At 34.6% G+C, this 23,241-nt stretch overlaps 1 protein-coding gene across 5 annotated transcripts in view; it reads left to right on the forward strand.

Moving 5' to 3' along the window:
• Positions 1 to 23,241, forward strand: part of USP47 (ubiquitin specific peptidase 47) — a 57,442-nt gene that overhangs the window by 20,811 nt on the left and 13,390 nt on the right. For 4 of the 5 annotated variants that reach the window (XM_030039337.2, XM_030039333.2, XM_030039335.2 and 1 more), the window contains 15 exons: positions 484 to 580; positions 1,115 to 1,260; positions 2,078 to 2,157; positions 2,981 to 3,130; positions 9,351 to 9,446; positions 9,531 to 9,683; positions 11,073 to 11,240; positions 13,578 to 13,709; positions 14,403 to 14,479; positions 14,795 to 14,850; positions 18,093 to 18,205; positions 19,125 to 19,229; positions 20,268 to 20,475; positions 20,900 to 21,015; positions 22,067 to 22,186. In XM_030039337.2, coding sequence (XP_029895197.1) covers positions 484 to 580; positions 1,115 to 1,260; positions 2,078 to 2,157; positions 2,981 to 3,130; positions 9,351 to 9,446; positions 9,531 to 9,683; positions 11,073 to 11,240; positions 13,578 to 13,709; positions 14,403 to 14,479; positions 14,795 to 14,850; positions 18,093 to 18,205; positions 19,125 to 19,229; positions 20,268 to 20,475; positions 20,900 to 21,015; positions 22,067 to 22,186 — 1,817 coding nt within the window. The remainder of the gene's footprint in view (positions 1 to 483; positions 581 to 1,114; positions 1,261 to 2,077; positions 2,158 to 2,980; positions 3,131 to 9,350; positions 9,447 to 9,530; positions 9,684 to 11,072; positions 11,241 to 13,577; positions 13,710 to 14,402; positions 14,480 to 14,794; positions 14,851 to 18,092; positions 18,206 to 19,124; positions 19,230 to 20,267; positions 20,476 to 20,899; positions 21,016 to 22,066; positions 22,187 to 23,241) is intronic. The other variant, XM_030039334.2, reaches the window with a different exon arrangement.

Genomic DNA, 23,241 nt, shown 5'->3' on the forward strand with positions numbered 1-23,241 from the left:
TGAAATGATAGTACAAACCAATGCAGATACAAGTTATATTTACATTATAACTCTGATATTTTTAGTTGACATCAGGCAATAAGTAAGCTAGTACACAACTGTTTCTTAACAAATTCTAGTTCTTCTGTAAAATATTTAAATCTACTATTAAAATATTTAAAGTTACCTGTGTCCCCATTGGTGCAGTATTCAGCATTAAATGTTGGTTGTTACTGTGAAACATAATTCATGGTCACTAAAATAGCTTTGGGTCATTCAGGGAAATTATTGCTGTTGTGCAAACTATTACTTTCTGTTGCTCTCAGAAATGAGCAATTGTAATATTCCGTCAATTTTTATAGTGTAAATAACAATAAATGACAACAGATGGGTGCAGTTCGTAACAGTTCTGTGATAATGTTTATGTTTCTTGTCAAATGTTTTAACTCTGAAAGTCTTTTCCCATGTTTTTCCATTATTTCCATTTCATTATTGTATTTTTAGGTTATGTGGGGCTAGTAAATCAAGCAATGACTTGCTACTTGAACAGCCTTCTACAAACACTTTTCATGACTCCTGAATTTAGAAATGCATTATATAAGTGAGTATATGGAATAAAAACCTGTTCTTGAATTTGTGCTGGTATATATTAGTAGGAGACCCTTTTGAATTTCTCCTGTCAAAATTTCCTTGTTTGGATACTGAAAAGCATATTTGAAGTCAAGCTGCATAGACTTATAAATTATATCTGCTTAAAAGGTTCAGATTTTTAGTAAAACAGTTAGTAAAGTAATATGTTATTTGTTGTGGCATGAGCAAGCTTTTTAAAGAATTTGCTCCATCTTGAAAACATCAAACTTGAAATTAAGTTTGATACTAAGTGCAGTTCATGTCTGTATTTGTGCAGTGAATGGCTTCAAAATTATTTTGTGTTGGATTTGTACATTTAAAGAATTATATTGTTGTTTATTGCAGAAATGGAAAGCAATTTCATTTGACTTTTCCCAAGAAGCAGAGCTTCAGTTAACCTTTCTAATCTGGCAGACCTCTTGAAATGTAATAAATGCTGATTTAAATGCCTTTTTGAGTAATGTTTTCAAATTTTTAATTGTCAAATATCTTGTGTTGTGAATAGATGGGAATTTGAAGAATCTGAAGAGGATCCTGTGACGAGTATTCCCTACCAGCTTCAAAGACTGTTTGTTTTACTGCAGACCAGCAAAAAAAGAGCAATTGAAACAACAGATGTTACGCGGAGTTTTGGATGGGATAGTAGTGAGGGTAATAAAGGAGCTATTAAGCTTGTGTGATTTGCTTCAGAAGCTGCCTGTTAGGGGCCTAAACTGCTGTCGTTAGGGGAAAAATACTGGAATAATTAAAAATAATTATTAGAATCTGCTTTGTTTCAATGGAAACAAAATAGCCTAAATAAATACTTTGTGGTATGTGTTTGATTTTTAAAGAAATGCTTGAATTTTAGGCTGTTAAAGTAAAAAGCATTATATTTTTGTAATTAAGCTATCATTACAGTTGTTAATTGTTTCTAAAGAAGTAGCTGTTTATGAGAAACTTGCATGTGTTTTGAATCACAAATGTGAAATGCACAAGTTCCACTTAAGTAGAAAATAATATGGATAATTCCATAAAATCAAACACTGTTTTTGTCTTCCTGACACTTGTATAGTGTAATTTTGCCCGATAACCTGCTGATTTTTCCGTGGAGTAATCACATGATGATAAGGAGTTGAAAATTGAGTTTTAGAGAATCAGTGCAAAGTGGGAAATAAGTCAGAACCTATTTATTTTATAACAGTGCATATTAGCATTTCTGGGGTATTTTTACATATTCTTGCTTATGTATGCAATTCTTGTTTATGCATAAACATTGTGAGCAAGCTGGCTGCTTATTTTTCTAACTTAACTTGAGAGGCAGCTGCTGGTGGAATTGAACACTGGCCCAGTAGTGAATAGTGTAGTAAATAATAGGGACAGACTTGAACAGATCAGTAGCTTTCTAGGAAGTATTCTGAGGCTACAGTTAGTATTGGGGCTAATAACATCTCTTGTATTAATTAACATTAATTTTAATTTCCAATAGCATGGCAACAACATGATGTGCAGGAGCTTTGCAGAGTCATGTTTGATGCTTTGGAGCAGAAATGGAAGCAAACAGAACAGGTAAGTGTATAAAAACTTTCTTCATTCAGCAGTGTGGTTTTGTTGGGGTTTTTTTTAAGGACGATTGTGAAAAATGTTAACTGAATTTTAAATACCAGGTTATTGAAAGTTTGCAATAGTTGCCATTTTTATTGTTTGATGCAATAGTTAAGCTACTATAATGTTCAACTTTTAAGAGGGTGCTGCTTATGTTTTTGTGCCCCAATTGAAAGTGGAATATTCTGAACTCTGGATACTTAGTCTTTATTTGAAGCACAGAAAGTGACTGTAACTCCTGTGATAGCTTCCTTACTGTCAGTATTTATTAGGCTATGTTGCGGGCTCTTGAAGCTCAAGCCCGCTCTTCTAATGTAAGACAAAGTTAGGAGTATATTCGTAACACATGCTACATTCTGATAAGCAGCCAACTTGTAGGCCAATTTTCAGATTTGTAAGATTGGCAAGTACTTCCTTTATCTTTCTGCATCTACCTCTGGACACACAGGGAAGGACTTGCAGTATCAATCTATTAACAATGTCTGGAAGACCAGGCTTGTTTTTAAAACAAACTTCAATTTTTGTAGTTTTGTAGTCACTCTCGAGACATGGCCGTAAAGTACACTGTGAAGTTTCTGTATCATGGTTTGAGAAGGTCATTTGATAAGTGTTTTTTGCAGTGGTAGGGCAGGGGAGAACAAGAAATCAAGAGATGGATGTCCTGCTGGGGAATGGTATTCTGAATGTGTAGCTATGCAATTAAGACTTCATTAAAAAAAGACATTTTCTTCTAAAACTAAAGAAAGGAAGCGTGTTTAAAGTTCTATTGAATATCTGTTTGTTTCAGGCCGATCTTATAAATCAGCTGTACCAAGGCAAACTGAAGGACTATGTAAGATGTCTAGAATGTGGCTATGAAGGCTGGAGAATCGACACTTACCTGGATATTCCTTTGGTCATCCGGCCATATGGCTCCAACCAGGCATTTGCTAGCGTGGTGTGTACTATTATGCTGACTAATAGTGCATCCATACACACATAGAATACATAATGCGACAGTGGTATAATTTGTTACATGGTAAGTATCATCCTAGATACTCCATCTTGGGGTGTTCGTCTTTGTGCAGTGAACCAGCTAGCAAGTTCTAGAAGATTTTTTTTGGCTTTTTGGTTTATTTTTTGTTTTGGTTTTTTTTCTTTTGCCCTTCAATGAGTCCTACTGGTGCATGTATAAGGGGAGGGGAAATGCAACTTTATTGCCTTAGGGCTGCAGTAATCAATTATTTTCTTCCTGATAAAATCTTCAGCATTTACTCGAGATATTTTTATGAGATCACTGAGTTATATTTGGGTTGTTCTCTTTATTGGCACATTGCTAAATTTTCATAGCATTGTTGAAAATCTTAGTGAAAGAATGGAACTTTGACTTAAAATTTTTAGTTTAATTGCCATGTTGTTGCTGTGCTGCTTAAAGTTCACTTCTCAAATACCATATGCTTTTAACAAGCGATTTAATGATAGTAAAAAATCCTATTGTACATCAATGTTCTTGGTCACTTTTGCTCCAGCATTACTGATGTTGGCAAGCATATATATTGCTTAGTAAATCTGTGGAAGTTTCTTTGTTTTATCTTTTCCACCCCCCTGAAAAGAAGTGATTACAAACGGTGAAATTCCACTGTTGTGGCTTAAAATACTTGTACTGTGGATGAAGTTGTGAGAAAGAATAAGAATAAATCAAACAAGTCTTTCAGTAAAGGTTGTTTTAAACAAACACTGGTGGTGTAATTGGCTTACCAGGATTATTTATTATATATATTCCTTTTGTATTTAGTATGCTGGCAATATTTTTTAAGCACCAATAGTCTGCAATTCTTAACAGTAATTCTGTTAAGAGGAGAATTGTTAGAATTAGGTGAAACTGCAGTGTAGGTTCAAAGCACTTCATACTTTAAAACTTTAAATACCAATCTTGAGAAGTAGTAAAGATATGAGGGACATTGATCTCACATAAAGGATTCAAGTTAGTAAAGTCCTTTGAATTCTTTTTAGGATCACATTAAAATATTTTAGAACTATCCAGCTAATTGATGCTGTATTGATACAGATTGATACTTTATGTAGATGGCTTCCCTTTTCACCTTTCAAAACTAATTTTTAGAAATATTGCCTAAACCAAATTTTTTTGTAATTTTTAATAGATCAGAAAAATCTCATTATTGAATAATGTATGAAATAAAGTAATGAATAAAGTAATGAAAACTATTCAGTTCATGTAGTTGTATTCTGCATTTAACAATGCATTGTACATGTGTCTCAAATGGAAATTTTTTTCTTTGTTAGTAGAGAAGTCTACAGTGGAATGCTAAAAAAAAAAGACTTTGTATATTTGTAAAAACACAGAAAGCTTGAACAATTAAGAACTTAAATATCAGATTACTTTTAGTAGTATTTGATATTTCTCCTGTAAATCAGCTTTTACTGGGTTTACAACATTGAGGAAAATAGTTTTAAGATTTTTGTTACACAGAGTTACATGGTTGCAATTTGTATTGATGCTTCAATTTTTGAGCTTTTTTAATTCGTATTCTGATTATATTCAGTTGATTCTCCTCCCTGCATTTGTATTATCTATAGCAGATGTAATTTTTAGTTTTGTAGTCTTCAACAGTGGGGAGATATGGAGGATACTTGCTTTTGGAGAAGGGAAAAATCGCCTGTTTCTAAATGGAATTCTCTGAAGGTAGTATCCTCCATTGATCCATAGATGGTGGTGATTTAGTAGGTGTAGGTAAAAGGGTATGAGAGAGAGAGCAAAAACTTCACACATGCGCTAATAGGGCTTATAGAAGGGAATGTAAAACTTTTTAGACCTTGCTAGTCAGCTCCTGAGGGAACTTGCAGCAGGCGACACAACCCAAGATAGGGGATCTAAGGAGGATACTACCTTCAAAGAACTCTAGTTAGAGGTAAGTGATTTTCCATTACTTTCTAATAAGAGAGAATGGATGTATGAGCTTTAAGTAAGGTTAATCTGTAGAATGCCGCATAAAGTGTATTATCCCACTGTTCGACATTGTGTACTACCAAAAAAACATAGATACCTGAAATGTTGCATTTACCTATAAATATATATGTATTACTTCTAAATACATGGGATTATTGAAGAACTGGAAGGATAATGTTATGCTTGCTTTATTTCCTAATACGAACTAATTCTGAAATTCTTCAGTATGTTTTTAAGGTTTGCATTTTGAAGTATTTTTTCTGATTCCCCACTCCATCCTCCAAGTTCATGTAATAAGACTACATAGCTGCAAACTCATTAGGGCAGCTCTGGGGCACTGAGATCTTGTCAGTATGTATCTCAAGATAGTTTCTGAAAAAGTACTTATACTATCTGCATTGTTCAAGAATATGGTTTAAAAAAACCTGAATCAGTCTTTTCTTGAGGTCAGTAGAAATATTAGACATAAAACTATATAGCTTATTTCAAGGAGGTAAACAGGAGCAGCAATTCACCTACTGATTTTTGTAGGTACTGGTATCTTTTGTATAGATGCCTGAATTTAACAGCATTAGACATAAGCTAAACTTAAAAATTTTGCAAGATGAAGAACAGCTGAGAGAAGAGTGGATGCAATGGGGATCTAGCTGGAATGCTGGAATTATGTTACTTAGAAAACAGTGGAAATTGCTTTGTAATACCAAAAGGCTAGTAATAATACAAGTAGTCTGGAGATGTAGCACGTACAGTTCTGTTGTGTTAAGTGTTGTTAGTTTCCACCATCTTTTGTATGTTAGTTTTTCTTTTGAGGGTGTAAGTATGCATACAAGTAGACCATTTTTGGGCAGAAATTAATTTGGACTTCTGTGTGAACTTATTTTGTGGTGTCATTGCCAAACTAAAACTGTTGAAGGCAGAATATGGATGATTTGATATTTACTTTTTTTAAGCTACATTGGTAACAGCAAGGTCTTGTATTTTTAGTTGAGCATATTCTTTGGACATGGGAAAACTAGATGAGCTCTGAAAATCTGAGATGGCAATTGGTTTCTAGTTTTCTCCAAGAACAGTTTTGCCTTTTGGTATTTATTGTGTAACTTTTCATAAAGGTTCTACTACTCCTGCTCACAGGTTTTGCAAATTTGCACATTTACAAATGCTTGCAGTAAGATACCTGTCAAACTAGTGACTATATCATAATGCATTTTTGTGAAGAGTGTGTCCGAAGTGCCTATCTTTTGCCAGACAATAATTAGTTTGAACTGTTTGTTATGGCATTTTAGTATGCTAAGTGTTATAAATCTCATAATCAGAATATTAAAAACTGGATATTCTCAGAACTTGGCTGGACAAGGCCCTGAACAATGTGCTTTAAGTTGGACCTGCTTTGAGCAGGGAGTTAGGATCAGATGATCTCCAGAAGTCTCAGCCTATATTGTTCTTTTGATTCTGTGAACTATAAAAAAAGTTGAAATAGCCTTTGTCATACTAATCTATTGCTTGGTCGTATATGGTATATTTTGAAGTGTGTGTTGGGAATGTTGGAAATGCATGGTAGCTCTAAGGCTACATAATAGTTACCTCTTTGAAGATAACTTCAAAGGTAACATTTATTCTAAAAGTAGAGTTGCACGAAAATGGGAGATGTCATGTGATAGGTTGCGCAGCGTAGAAGCTTTGTCACTGGTTTTGCTGAGTAAACTGTCAGAGTAGAAAATGGTGAACTGCATTAGAATAGGAATTGTATTAAGAAACGCCCTATCAGCAGAATTAACTTCGGTGTAAAGATTATATAGGAGGAAACTGCAGGAGACACAAATGAGTAACCCTGAGGAACAGTGATGTTCCTTATACAAGGATTGAAAAATACATGGAAATTCATATAGCTCAAAAATACTGGAGTTTTCAAGAGTTTTAATCAGGTTTTTCAAAGCATAGCTTGCGATGGGTGGTAAGCAGTGAAACTGCAAGAGTAATGTAATACTACTTCATTCAGTTTTTGGGGGTCTGAAGGATCATTACTTTTTTCCATATGTAAAAATTTATAGTATGTTTCCTTGTTAAATTGCACATCATGTGAGTCTATGTAAGCATTACATAACTATCTATGTCCCATCATTTGTATATTCCCATTCATTCATATTCATGTTGATGCATGAATTGCAAATTTTTTCTTACACTTGACATATACTTTTATTGTCATAACTGGCATTTGATTCATAAGAGGTAGTTCATTATGAATGAATGGTCATTATGTGATGTTTTCTACATTTCATGTTTTCTGTGGTTATTAACTTTTTTCTTTCATTTAAATAGTTCTGAATATTAATTCCTTAACTAGTTCACAGAATAGTGAAAATGCAGTAATCCATTTCTTACCCTTTCTTTTTAAGCAGGGTTATAACTTGCTTAGTCTTCTTCCTTAGATTTTAGAATAAGATTCCTCACATTTCAGTGCATAATCATACTAAACATTAGCTGTTTGTTGACCTTGAGTAAAAAGCAACTCAGCCTCTGCAGCGTTTAAGAAGTATATATGTAGACAGCCGTTCAATTCAGACTCTAAAATGTTTTCACGTGTCTAGAGAGTATCTCTGCCTAAGAGCTGTGATTTCAGGGCTGTTCAAAGGCTTTTCCGGCTGGATCCAAAAATGGTCAAGTGAGATGACTGCCTTCAGTGTACAGTTGTTCCATTGAGTTTGGCACATTTTTCGTTTGTGAGTAGTTGTCACCTGGAATACAGTCCTTTTTCAAAAGTCCTTTCTCCTACAACAGCAACAGAGCTGTTGTAAAACATTTGTTATATTATTGTTCTTGCTGCTTCCCTGAGTTCTCAGAAAGAAAGAAGGGAGAAGGGAAGAATTGGAGGCTTTCTGAAGAATTTGGCATATCGTTGATTTCTTCCCAAAGTGTGACTTATCAAACAACATGATGTAGATAGTAATCTTAAGTTCTGTGCCAGCCATGTTAAAATTGGTGATTTTACTCTGCCCAGTTAAGCCCCTTCTTACTTATTCAGACTTCAGGGAACAGCTACAGTCCTTCGTAAGAGATAATGATTTTAAAAACATTGTTTCTGTTGATCACCTTTGCTTTAAACTGAATGTCTAAATATGCAAGTTTTATTTGTTTTCACCTCCATAAGTGAACAGAGAACTAATGGGTTCCACTTGGAGTTCAGAAACCCAGAGCCTATTGGCTTCCAAGCTGACTGGGTTAAAGGTTTTAACTTTTAAAATGCCTGGGTAAAATTCTTCACTGAACCCATCTCAATATTCTTAGTCAATTTTGTTTGAACAAGTTTGTTCTCAAGTATATATAACTTATATGCAACATCGTTGCAAATTATGTTAGGGGGAGGACAGTTTGGTTGTATTTTGAATACTGTTTGCTGTAGAGGGGAGCAAAGTGGAAATCATTAAACTCCTGGCTTTAAGCATTAGTGACAGAACTTTTAGGCAGCTGTCAGAGGACAAAAGTACAGTTATTGGTCAGTTGCCTCAAAGTTTACGCTAGGAAGCTAGTTCTGTCTTTATAGAAGATGGCCATATCTGATTCTCACTCCTTTGGGAGTGAAGCTCAAATACTCTCCCTCGGTCCTTTCGCCACCTTTCACTTAGAAATAGTATCTTCAACTGTAGTTTTCCAGGTCCTTTGTAGAATGGGACTAAGGTGGTCTTCAGGCAGGGCGCTGAGGAACTGAGTAACATTTTTTCCTGCCACCTTCCTCCCACCCCCCCATAATTATTGGATGGTAGCTGTTGGGAAAAACTCCTCTTGAAATGCAGAACAATCATCTCAAAATTCTGGGAGAACAGGGCCAAAGCAGGGTTAGAAAATAAGCTTGTTTTCACAGCAGTTGACTCAACAGACATGACTAAATGTGGTGTGCAAGCTAACAGGAGTCAGTGTCATTTCATTTCATATGTTTATTAAAACAAAGACAATTTGTATTCATCAAATACTGAATGAAATATAGTTAGCAGTAATTGTGGTTTGACTATTTAACCTTGGGCTGGGTAGAGAGGTTGGTTTCTCTTCATGTTTTCCTGACTGTGTCTGTATCAAAGTTTATGTCAATCAAATTTTGGTTGTAGTTTTAATTGAAATAATTGTATGCGTTTGCAGTCTCATTGTAAATTTATCATTCTGATTTATAGCTACATAGTAAACATTCTTTAAAAATCAGGTACCATCTTTTTATTATTAGGAAGAAGCACTGCATGCTTTCATTCAGCCTGAGATTCTTGATGGCCCCAATCAGTATTTTTGTGAACGATGTAAGAAGAAATGTGATGCAAGGAAGGTAAAGACTGTCCAAATCATTTGCAAAAATTGCTTTTGGTAAATCCTGACAATGGTAGCATAACTTTGTCTTTGCTTCATTTAGGGTCTGCGGTTCTTGCATTTTCCATATCTGCTGACATTACAGCTGAAGAGATTTGACTTTGATTATACCACTATGCACAGAATTAAACTCAATGATCGAATGACTTTTCCTGAGGAGTTAGACATGAGTGTCTTCATTGATGTTGAAGATGAGGTAAGGTGTTTGGTTTCAGAGAAAAGTCTTTAAGAAAGTTAAAGTTTCTCAATTAAAATGTCAGTCTAATAAACCCATTTTAACAACATTATTCATCTACATAAATGTTCTTTAGCCATGGCAATGTTTTAATTTGAACTTTTTAAATCTGTCCATGTGGATTTTTGCTATACTGAAAAGGAAGCATATTCTCTAATCACTATAGGGTTTCCATGCTTCTGTAAAAAAGCTGTTCCTGATTTCTTCTATCTTCACATGAGTGATTTAAAAGCAGAACTCTCAGGGCTTCTACATATACTGCAAATCTGAAATAAAACATATTTTTTTAGACTTGTGTCTGAATGTGTTTTGGTCACAAGAGGTGATGTAAAGTTTTGAAACTCTGGACACTGAAGTTAGTCCAGAAAACATTAATGATTAATTCCTTTCCTCTGACTCACAATGTTGTATATGCTGTAGAAATTAGATTTTTAAAATTTTGTTTTTCACTTCCACCTGGCTTTTAACTCTTCTGGTTTTGGCCAAAATTCATGTTGTGCAGTTACATTCACCGAAAAGCATTTAATGTGCCTTCTGCATTAAAGACTAAATTTATTCCTCTAATTTCATTCCTGAAAACATTATGTCACTTTGCTAGTTCATAGTGGAAATACTCCATTGACATGCATATGGAGAGGCTTTTCTGACTCTATACAAACCTTTGTTTTATGAAGTATGCCATTTAAGCAATTTGATACCTCTCAAAGTGTTACTGGGGGGGCTAAATGAGAATGAAGATTGATCTGGGAGAATAGAACTTGAGACAAAATTAACAACTGTCAGAAAATCAGAAGAATTATCCAGAGGAAAGAGGATCAGGTAAGAGATGGATATACTGACTTGTACTAAACGAACTGCATTCATAGTGTTGTTGACATCAAGCTTTTAAGCTAATAGAACACTGATCAGTCTTACTGTAATACCTTGACTCTGTCCAAGGAGTTGAAATGGAAAAAAATCTTTGACTGTGGATGAAAATATTTCCAGTCAAATCAGTTTTGATTAACAGGCCCATGTTACAATAGGATTTGTTATCTGATATTAGACTTCCAGATATTTAATTGAATGGAATAGGCTAGTAACAGATATAATCCTGTCAAGTATGAAACCAGGTAATTGCCACTCAGTTGCACACAAGATGAGAAAATATTGATCTGACGTGGACTGAAGACAGTTACTAACAGAAATAAGTCTGTTCTCAATGCTGAATTGCAGAGGTCTCTAGGTTTTTGAGGAGTTTCATTGTTTTGCAGATTGGAATTTTTTAATTTCACAACCGTATTGTCATTTCTTGTTCTGTATAACTTTAAATATTGTATAATATTAGTATGTATGTGTTTTATTTTTAAGAAGTCTCCTCAGACTGAGAGTTGCACTGATAGTGGAGCTGAAAATGAAGGCAGTTGTCACAGTGATCAGATGAGCAATGATTTTTCTAATGATGATGGAGTTGATGAAGGAATCTGCCTTGAAAGCAATAGTGCAGCAGAAAGACTTTCTAAAGCTGGCAGTGAAAAGGTACATTTAAAAAAAAAATGTTGTACTGGGTCTGATTGAGATGGAGTTAGTATTCTTCATAGTAGCCTGTATGGTGCTCTGTTTTGGATTTGTGACTAGAACAGTGTTGATAGCACACCAGTGTGTTAACTCTTGCTGAATAGTGTTGCACAGTACCAAGGCTTTCTCTGTTTCTCATTCTGCCCCTGTAATGAGCAGGGCTAGGGGTGGGCAAGAGACTGGAAGGGGTACGTAGCTGAGACAGCTGGCCTGAATTGACCGGAGGGATATTCTGTACTATATTCGTTGCTGTGTAATGTTATGCTCAGAAGTAAAAACTGGGGGCTTTCCAAAGTAGCTGTTGCTCAGAAACTGGGTGGGCATTGGTCTGCTGGTTGGGAGGTGGTGAGTAATGCCTTTGCATCATTGCATCTTTTTTTTTTTTTTTTTTTTCTTATTTCCTTCACTTATTAAACTGTCATTATCTCCAGCCACAAGTTTTTCTCACTTTTGCTCTTCTGATTCTCTCCACCATCCCACTCAAGGGGAGGAATGAGTGACTGACTGGGTGGGTGCTTAGTTGCTGGCCAGGGTCAACCCACCACAAATGTAAATGATAAAAATATAATTAATTCTGATATTGGGGGTGAGGGAGTAGGAGTGTGTGTTTTTATTCAAATTCCAAAAACTGATAACTACAGCAAAGGAAAGCATGCAACTGATTTTGAAGGTCACCTGAGAATAAAGGTTTTCCCAGCTTGTCAGACTAAGAATTCCCAGATAACTTGTTTTGGCAGCAGACCATCAAATTGAAGACTGTTTTGTCTTGTGAGCAGTGTTTTTTCTTTGAGGCCAACTGTCAAAGGCCTACCAGCTTTGGCTGCAAAAGTGTCTTGCAGCTTAGTAGGATAAGATTATAAAGTTTTGATCAGTCTCTGCCATCTGTTTCTTGTCCTTATAAAAATGGTCATATAGATGAGGCCATGGGTCTAAATGTTAAATATTCATTCGGTCATCTTGAGTTAATATAAAGGAATTGAGCAGCCAGTCAGTCTAGGATAGCAGTCATCCTTCTATGGGACGTAAAGATTAGCAGACATCTTCGAGAAACCTGAGTTTTCTTGCCAATACAAAATTCATCAAAACTCCTCTGAGTTTTATGGTAATGTCTACAGTTATGTATTTCATGTGTTGTTATTCAGTGAGCTCACCTGAAGTTTGGCCAATAGGTTTTATTCAGACTTGTTAGGAAGCTGTTTGGCTGCAACTGTTGCTTTCATAAATATTTAAAGGCTGACTTGCATTTTAATGTGTGCATCTGTCCCTGTTTACATTTATGTTAAACCATTTGAGAGGGTTTTTTGATAAATGTTCTAAATACTGTTAATCTTAGCTGGAAAAAAAAAAGCAATTAATAGATAGTCACTTGACTGGAATAGGGACAGAGTATTGTAATGTATCCATAATGCAAATGTCATGTCCTAGTATTGACAGTAGCTTTGGCCAATTAACTCATACTACTTGTTCTAGGCAAACTAGCTGTCAAGCCATGCTGTTACCTTTTTGGTTTGGATATCTTAATAATGGATGCAGTCCATGCTAAGAATTTACAGACCATTTCCTCTATATAATCTTAAAAAAATTTAATTCTTGTAACACCTATGTGAGTCAGTATTGTTCAGTCTTATTTTTTTTTAATGTATACACAACACTGAATGGATGTCCTCAGTATCGTTTATTTCCATCCTTTTAGTTATAAAAAGAAAGGTTTATGACAGGAAACTTGGAGTGGTGTGAGAGAAATTAATGTAGAGTGCTGATAAGCATTGAATGGTGTGTTGCTGGTTTGCAATATACATTAAGGGGCAAAAAGCAATCTTCAAGAATGCAGAGAAGGGTGATAGCAAATAAGCCTAAACGTTGTAGCTACAGGCAAGTTAGTCATTACTTTTGTTTCTTGTGTGGAGATATGTTTCATACCTATCTAGCTAAGAATTCACAAATTCAGAGCTTGTATAGAAAAGAAGTAACAGTAATGCATTAAGCCAGTTCAAAAATGTTTCCATGATTTTTTTTTTCTTAAGTTGTTTAGTCTTTTCTCTTTCTCTCTTCCTACCAACGAAAGGGGAGATTCCTCTTTACTTCCATTATTACATACTGTTGTATAATGTTTAGCATATCAGACCTCTGATTTTGTTCAGTGTCTGTTGCAGTGATGCGCTTCTGTTGTACGTTACAAAACAGATCAGTAAAACTATTTATATATTTGGGTTTGTGTAAGTGTTGTAAAAATTTTTTAAAATGATCATTTGGTTACCTTTACTTCATATGTATCACACCTTTTTCTTCTTTCCCCAGAGTTCTTTACTGTATGAGCTCTTTTCTGTTATGGTTCATTCTGGAAGTGCTGCTGGTGGCCATTATTATGCCTGTATAAAATCTTTTAGTGATGACCAGTGGTACAGCTTTAATGATCAGCATGTTAGCAAGGTAAAAATAGTATTTTTATTTATCTTGTGTACTCATAGATGAACTGATAAGTTTCTATTTTGCGTGTCATTTTTCACTGAGGTATAATGAAGCTGGTTTTACGTGCAGTTATCTCAAGCATTTACTTTGTTTCATCTTCTCATCCTAATGTCCTGCCATATACATGTTTCACTCATTAGCTTACCTGATTTCTAGGGGGGGTGGTTTATTTACTTCTGTATGGGGTTTTGAGCATTGCAGGGGAGGAGTGTTTCTTCTTGATGGTGAAGGGGGGCTGGTTCATAAAGAAGCCTTTATTCATGTACAGACCAGGCTGGATTCAGAATTTTGTCTTCTATACACATGAAGAATATTTCTTGCTTAGAGAAGTGTATTTGTAGATCCGTTACAACACGGATTGCGCTGTTAAACCTGTCCTGCTGATGCATTTCAGGTGTTACATGTATCCATAAATATTATTGCAATCAAGAACCTGGATATTGTTTTTCTAAGAAGTTCCTACTTCTAAAAAAGAAGAGGCCGATCACTTTGAAACAGTTTTTTTGCAGTCAGCAAATAAGCAGAAATATTTTTAAAAAATTAGAATGATTAATATTGTGTGTTAACTATGTAATGCCATTTTTCCTAATGAGAATAAATGCATCTCAATTAGTGCAAGTTTCTCAAATAATCATTAAATTAATTTTCTGTTAGATAACTCAGGAAGATATTAAGAAAACATATGGTGGATCTTCTGGAAGCAGAGGCTATTATTCCAGTGCTTTTGCTAGGTTAGTAGTACTGTAATATTACTTTTCTTTCTGGTGGTGTTTTAGTGTAATCAGATGAATGGCCAAGATACATGTGCTTAACGTGTTAGCTTAAAAGTAATAGTAGATGCTTCAGATAGTTGTAAGAACTATGCTAACTGCTGTTCGGGATCATTAAAATAACATGATATTTGTTTTTGAAAATTCTTCTTGGTTGGTGTATTGCTAAGATATGTATGACAGCTCCTTACTGGGGAAAAAAAAACCAAACAACTTTTGCAGTAATTATTGTCCTCCGATCTGAGAAATTCAGATAACTATTCTTTTCTCTACCAGCTCCACAAATGCATACATGCTGATATACAGACTGAAGGATCCCACAAGAAATGCAAGTAAGTATGTTTTCCATTCTTAACTAGTAAGATTCTGTTGTGGAATAAGGAGATGTTTTTACATGTGATGAGTACTAATTTTTGTGAGGATGTTGGTATTGGTATTTTTAGGGTAAACTAAAGTAACTTTCATATAGGAAGCCTTCTTTTATGGCTTTTTGTTACTCTTTTTACAGTAAACCTTTATGGATCATTAGGAGGTCATCACAAAATAAATTTTCTGATTTTTTTAGTATTTTATATACCATAGAAATGAAAAACACATATACTGAGTGACACTGAATAAACTATAATGTAATGCTATATAGTGTCATGATTGATAGTGGAATAAAAATTATTTTCTTAAAAATGAGTATGTAAGAACTTCATAATGACAAAGTTTTACACTTTATAACCAGCCCTTATTGTTTGTGTTTCAGTTAAGAGGTGAGAAAATATACTATAAGTTACATAGTCAGAAACAAATCTTGGATTTCACTGTCTTTTATTCCTGTCATCTCTGATTAGTTCACTGGGGCTTAGAGGATGCCTGACCCCATGTAATAGCTGACAGGTGGATTAATCTTTGAAATATGGTACAGTGGAAAATGAAGATTCTATTTGGATTCAAAACAGGAATGTCTGGTTGGAGTCTTCATTCAACTATTGGTTAATTTCATAAGGTCTTAGTCTTTCATATTACTAATAAGTGTAAACTACCAGGATTTCTCTTGTAGATTTTTTTAATACTCTATTATTTGCTTGAAAACACTTAATGTTTCTCATTTAAAATCTGAGCACACCTAAATGATGCAGTAGTAAATGAAATTTTGATAGAATAGAACTTTTTTTAACTAATACCAAAGTAGAAGGAAGCATGTTAGTTTGCTATTTTCCCCTTTTTGTTAATCCCTTGTTAGAAGCACAGCTGTAGAAAGAGAGCAAGAGCAGTGGCTAGTCACACTTGCTCTCACCAGCAGTAAGTGCCTGGAAGAATCAAGTATTTTGTTAATACTCTAATTGGTTGAATTGAGCCAGATCAATTTGCTTGCAACATCAAAGCTGTCTTTATTTTTTCTTAAAGGAAGAATTCAGTAGTCTGCACTTACAAAGGGTAATTTGTCAGTCTGTAGCCTGGCTGAAGTTAGGCTGATAAATAATGCAGACTGTTCTAAGTTTTGGGGGTGTATATAGTTCAGTTGTCAGAACAGTCAATGAATAATTTTTCCTAATAGCTTGAGCAGATGAGAAGCCACAAAAACTTTCAAAGGCACTTAAAAAACCTCTAATATCTCTGCATTCCTACTTTTTTTTTTTTCTTCTTTTTCAGTAAGTTCTCAAGAGGTTGGGTGGCCTAAAGAATAGATTCAAGTTCTCAAGAATCTTAAAATCATCCTTTGTAGGGAGAATATTTTGATAGCTGGATTTATTTTATTTTTAATTGGTAAACTGAAATTATGTATTACTTAATAGAGTAGAATCTCACAACTGAAATCTTTGGCACCTCACATTGTATAGCTGCTTTTGGGGCCTACTCATTCTTTTTGAAGAACATGCAAGCATAGAAAAGACTTGTATACTTGAGAAAGTTTGTAACACACCAACTTGTAATGTGTCCAGTGGAGGAGAGAATAAAATACCTTTGAAAATAACATTTTGTTTATCTTATTCTGCTGCTGTAAATATTTTTGGAGGGAATTGAATAGTTGTCTGCTTCCTTTAACTGCTGCTTTTGGGGTAAAATTTTGAATTCCACCATGAGAAACTGAGGATGACTATTAGCAAGAATAAAGAAAGAAAAGAGCAGTGCAAGAATGAGTAAAACAAGCTTTAATGTTTTTTGGAAGACAAACTAAAAAAATCTAAGCTTATACTAAATTTTATTAAAAAAAAAACACAAGAAAACAATACTAAAATTAATAAAAGTAGACTTGCAACTATTTCTATATCAGTATATTCTAAGAAATGTTTTATGATACTTGGAGCAAATTTGTCATCTCATTTCAACATCCTAATAAACACAAACCACATTTATTTTTAGCAGCAATCTATTTCATTATACACAGAGTACTTTCAGACATGTTACTATTTTCTACTTCTTTCTACTTCTTTCTTTTACTTTTCTACTCTTTTCTCGATACAGTTGGACAATGGTATTTTCTTTGAGGAAATAGGGAGGGAGGGGAAAAACTAAGTATCTCACAAAATCAATTTTGCTGGCTTCTCTTTGTTTCTGAGAATTCATGATACAGGGGACAGTGCAGTTATAAAAATATGTTATTTCATTTTAAAGTAACAGTATCTGAAGTAGATGCTTTATATAGTTTTGAAGTGGATTCAACACAAGAGGGATACTGTTAAAACAAAGCCTTTTATCAACAAATTGATAAAGTAGTAAGTCTTAAGAGCAACAAAAAAAAAATATCATTTCAATGTCTGAATCATTGAAACAATACTGTTCATTCTGAACAAGAAGTGATTGTAAATTTTATGAAGTTTAAGAATAAATAGCAGCCATAAACAAAGTCTATGGGTCAAGAGCTGTCTTTGGAAATAGGTTTTCCTGTAGGTGCTATGATTGTTAATTCCTCAACAAGCAAATAAAGAAACTGAATCTGCTATTTCAGATTACTTGAAAATGCCAAACACATCTTTAAATCTGAAAAATTATTTGCCCAATTCCTTGCAATAGGAGTGGCACCAGGATTGGAAGACAACTGTATTTACAAAAGTAGATTTTATTTTTTTTAAACTTAATGAAGTATTGCATGTTCTGTTTTTGTTTTTTATTTCTCTTTATGAAACAAAATCTAATGAAGTACACTAATCTTTATTTAAGTGCAATATTTATTTTACTACGATATAGACAATACCTGATATCTCGTGACTTTTATTATCAGCTAATTCACTTTCTAGAACAGAATTTACCTTTATTGTAAAAACAGGTTCAAGTGCAGTCACCAGTCTTAGTATATTTCTTTATAACAGCAAAGCTTCCCTTACTGATACTGGAATATTAATCTTGTGCTAATAGCATTTTCTTGTGTTGCTGATGTATAATTAAGGGGAATAAAAGGCTGACTTTGGTTTCATTTAAATCATGAAAATGAGAACAGGACATGGTATAGTGGGAAATTTGGGCAGAGAAGACAGAGGGAAGAAGGCAAGATAGATTAACTATTAAATATACCCATATTTCCTAAGATGTTGCCCACTGTGGAAAAAATTATTTTTTAAAACTATTGCTTTGTTTTTACTGGCAGAGTTTCTTGAGGCACATGAGTATCCAGAGCATATTAAACAATTGGTACAGAAAGAGAGAGAACTGGAAGAACAAGAGAAGAGGCAACGTGAAATTGAGCGCAACACTTGCAAGGTTAGAATTTCTGCTGAATAAAGTAACAATACATTTCTAGCAAGAAATGTCTCTATAGTAAATAGTAATTTTTTACTACAATACAAGGGCCCTTGTGATAAGTGTATTTGTATTAATAACTCTTTAAAATGAATTGTACACCTTTTGGAAGCCTGCACACAGTGGAGGCATCTGTTAGAGGTATTTATTCACCAGAGATTTTTGTTGAGTGCCTGTCTTCCATGTGAATTGGAATTGGTATTAAAACCAAAACAAAACTATAGTTAATCTGACATCACTTGATTTCAGCAAAAAGAATTCCAAAGCATATGGAATGCTCTCTGTTAGGTGTTTCGTACTGTTAAATCTTTTCATGTTGTGACCCTTTGCTTTGTGAAATGATGTTTCTTAAACTAATTTAAAATTATTATTTGGCAGAAAGAGCGGAATCTTTTTCCAACCATAGATTCAATAGTAACAAACAAAATATTTTGTCTATGACTTACAAGCATGACAGTCAGCTGGTCTACCTGTGAATCAAGTGATTGTTTTATTAGAAGGTTCTCTATGGTTGTGAAATACGTAACTCTGTATGTGAAAAAGTAATGTCACATTCATCATTCCTATGTGCATCTTGTTTTGGAGGATTTGCACACTGCCTGCAGTTTAAAGATGTTCTGGTTATAGACATTGTACCCTAGCTTGCAAAAAGATGTAAACACACGTACATACACAGTAGTGCTATTTACTTTGTCTTTGATGTTTTCTATCTGCAGTTGTGTAACCAGCTGAAAGGAAACTGTCCTGTAGCTGAAGTAGAGCTAAGGATATATTTTGTATTAGATTGTTTGAATATAGGGTTGTAAATGTAAACGTACTTGAATGTGAAAGGTATTTGCACATACCTTCGTGATGATTTTTTTCTTTTTGTATTTCATAGATTAAATTGTTCTGCATGCATCCTACAAAACAAATAATGATGGAGAACAAATTAGAGGTTCATAAGGACAGGACACTGAAGGAAGCTGTGGAAATAGCTTACAAGGTATGCTATGCATAATAGAATAGTTTAATTGCTAGATATAACTTTTTCTGCTGTTGTGTATCTTCAATTTTTAAATTTATAATGCTGTGAGAGTGTTTGTGGGGGGTTGGCTGTGGGTTTTTTTGTTGTGGGTTGTTTTTTGGGGGTTGGTTTGGGGTTTTGAGGGGGGGGAGCATTAAGAGATGTTCTAGTTGGGGATTATTGACTGAGTTTTCTGTTAGTAGCCATCAGAGGATTTCCGACTGGAATGATACTGCCTTTTAAAAGGGCAGACTATATGATTTTACATAAACTTATTTTAAAATCAGATAGTGAGAGCTGCTCTTAGACTCACCATAGCCTCAGTAAGTTGAAAGGATTCTGAATGCTTATATTTGTATTGCAGTAAAAATGTTGTATTAGATATGTAATACAGAGAATAATGTAAGAGAATTCTTTCAAGAAACTTCCTGCATAGCTAATGCAATAACATCAGTGGGCACCAAAGCATCTGTTGATCTTTGCCTTCCACAAACAGGTAGAAGTTGAAGACGTCTGTTCTTGCTTACCTACTTGTACTCTTTGGTTCTTGCCATATGTGTCTTTGGCTGGGAGAGTATCAGCAAGGCAGTCACAGATTTGGAATGTGTTAACATTTCCTTGAGATGCATGGAATATAATTAGTGGTTATGACTTCCTCAGGCTTCTAATATGCCATTTGGTATAACTGATAGGCAATGTATTCCTCTTAATATACTTCCAGGATCTGACTTCATGTGCTTATATACATACTTTTCAAACTTCTCTCTTCTCTGCATTTTGATGCAGGCTTCTTTTTTGATTTTGAAAGCCATGCATATATATTGCATGTGCGTGTGTGTATGTAATATATATGATGTATTCGTATGTTTTCTCTAAAACCAAATTGAAATTTGTGCATTCAAAGGATTCCTGGATGTACATGTACTGAGAAACTTCTAGCTTACAGGGGAAAAACTAAACTCACAAATAGACCATTATTAAATGTTTTGGGGTTTTTTTTGTGTGTGCATGATTTAGCTAATGGATTTAGAAGAGGCTGTTCCTTTGGATTGCTGTCGTCTTGTCAAATACGATGAGTTTCATGACTACTTGGAACGATCTTATGAAGGAGAAGAGGATACGCCAATGGGTTTATTACTTGGAGGTGTCAAATCAACATACATGTTTGACTTACTGTTGGAAACAAGACGACCTGACCAAATTTTCCAGTGCTATAAACCTGGTGGTAAGACACATAATTACATATAGACAAGGATAGACTAAAATCGTATATTGCGTGATGACATGAAAATAAAAATTGTAAAACATGGAACTTCATTATGCTGTGTGAAAGAAGAAAAACTTTGTTGTACTAAATTTTATGAAGTCAATACTCAGAACTACATACTGTGCTGTGTTGCCAACTTCTTTCTAATTGAAACTCTTCTAAGGTATACTAAAATTTGTCAAACTGGAATATTTTTGCCTCTGGCATTAAAATTAATCTGGAAATGAAATTTTGAATTTGGACCACTTTTCAAATTCATTACAGTTTGCATGTATTTATGCAGCCCCTTAATCAGTACATCAGACAAGCTTATGTGTGTCTTCTTTGCCTGTTGAATTCTCTCTTATATGTGGTTTTGTTTTCTTTTTTCTCTTCCCTACAGAGGTCATGGTAAAGGTTCATGTAGTTGACCTAAAGACTGAATCTGTTGCTCCTCCAATAAGTGTACGAGCTTATTTGAATCAAACAGTTTCAGAATTTAAACAGCTAATTTCAAAGGTAACTTACAGTCATTAAGGACTTGTATTACAGAGTTTTTATTCATTCTGGCTGTCAAAATGTGTCATAGTTTAAATACATAAAATGAGAACCAGCACCTTTTGCAGTTCATACTGTGTGTCATGACCAGTAGGGTTAGGATAGTTGTCACAATTGAGCTTGTCTATCTGCTCACTGCCGCTAAAAGCAGCAATCTGCTTCATGGTTCCATCTAGAGTTCTACCTTGGCTTTTGCACAAGCTTAGCCACTGTCTGGCCATATTGCTTACTAGCTTATCAGATAATAAGTTTTTTGGGGAAACCAAAGAGTTGGGTTCATGTTCTTCTGGGTTAGTAACCTGAACCACCTCACTGAGTATCCAGTCAGTTACTGGATACCACACAAATGAATCAACATTTAACTTCCCCCATTGGCTTCAGTAACTGAAATTTAACATCCAAAACTGTCCACATTTTTCCTACAAACCCTCCTTTTCATCCCGGCAGACGCTTGTTACTAAGGTGCGGATCGTTTCTTACATGGTCTTAAACCACGGGATGTTACTGCTTCCATTGAATGGGAAGACAGACATCTTACTCGGTCAGTTCTGTGTAAAAATAGTTCAGTGGTTGGTGTAACTTCATAATATTTATTATGAAACGTGATTTCAGTAATTTGAATTCAGTTTAATTAAGAATTAAGGGAACAGTGTGCAAAACCTGATGCTTGAGAAAATTTTATATTTTCAGTTGGTTCATACCCTAAATAATAAGACCAATTCCTTATATTACTGGTCATTAACAATTTGCCAGTTCTCTGCAAAGCCAAGCCATTTTAGTGTACTGACCTTTTGGGAAAACTAACATTTGCTGTATATCAAAGGATGGAGGAAAGGAACTGGGACTGAACAGGTTTGGGAGGTTTTCCCCCACGTTGTCTTTTGCAATTTATAAGTCAATAAACAAACCTTCTCCTTTCCCTATGAATAATTTCAAAAAATGAAATACTTGTTCCAGTATTTGAAATTACGTGTAACGTGCATGTTACCTTACTGTCAATGTTTTATTTTAGGCTACATACCTGCCTGCTGAAACAATGCGGGTGGTATTAGAACGTTGCTACAATGACTTGCGTCTTCTGAATGTTTCCAGCAAAACACTGAAAGCTGAAGGCTTTTTTAGAAGCAACAAGGTACATGCTCTGGTTTTTAAATTGTTCATTTCATGTATTTGTAGAGTTCACTGTTGTGTTGTAAAAGGTATGGATATCTATATAGAATTTATAATGGATAACTGTCATGTATTTCACTGTGTACTGTGTGGGGTTTTTTAACCAGCGAATATTGTGGTGTTGACGAATACTCTAGGCTATATGTGAAACCAAGTGTACATAACAAGGTAGAGCAGATTCAGAATCAGACATCTGGTTGATACTCTGTGGTTCAAATGATGGTGAGGTTAACAACCTTACGATGAAGATTTTTAAAAGTCAACCCTTCTTAGGGAACAAAGGTTGGCACAGTACTATGAAACCTGCCTAATTTGTTTTCTAAACCTTCTGAACAGCTGTGCCTGTTCTCAGTATTAAAGTTCCTAAGAAACAAATGTCAAAACTAAGACCAAGTTTTTCATGGGTTTGTCTTAAATTCAGTAATTTTTACTATGCAAATTACCCCTAGCCAAATTTATGTTATTTTTCCAAAAAGACTTATGATAAATATTTCCAATAATAGTTGTGAAATGCATTCAGAAAAAGTAACTTGTTATTTATTTAAGTACTATCTGTAGCATTGCCCTTTTTACTACAGTAGTAATAGCACATCTTTCAGCACATTTTGCACATGCTCTGTATCTGAAATTTAAGCTCAAGAACACACTGTCCTCGATGAAGAAAGATTAGCGAAGGCTTTGATGGCTTACAGCTGAGCAAAACAATGGTGTTGACTTGTTACTCAGTTACTTCAAGGCCTTTGGCATTCACATTGTCACTACAACACAGTGGCCTTTGACAAAGGGAAAAGAGAAATTTGTTCCCTTGTGTTCCAATTTGTGCTATTGCTTACCCATGTCTACATTTAAAGATTTCTTATTTATAGTGCTATACTAGAAAATAAAGAGACTGCCAACTGTAGTTGTGGGGCTCATTACTACCATAACTAGTGTTACTGTACAGGTGAAGGGTACACATGAAGTGATACATAAATATGCGTCTGAACATAAAAGTATTTACTGCAGCTGGTCAGTCTG

The sequence above is a fragment of the Aquila chrysaetos genome, chromosome 16 (assembly GCF_900496995.4).
Source record: "Aquila chrysaetos chrysaetos chromosome 16, bAquChr1.4, whole genome shotgun sequence".
Classification (NCBI taxonomy): domain Eukaryota; kingdom Metazoa; phylum Chordata; class Aves; order Accipitriformes; family Accipitridae; genus Aquila; species Aquila chrysaetos.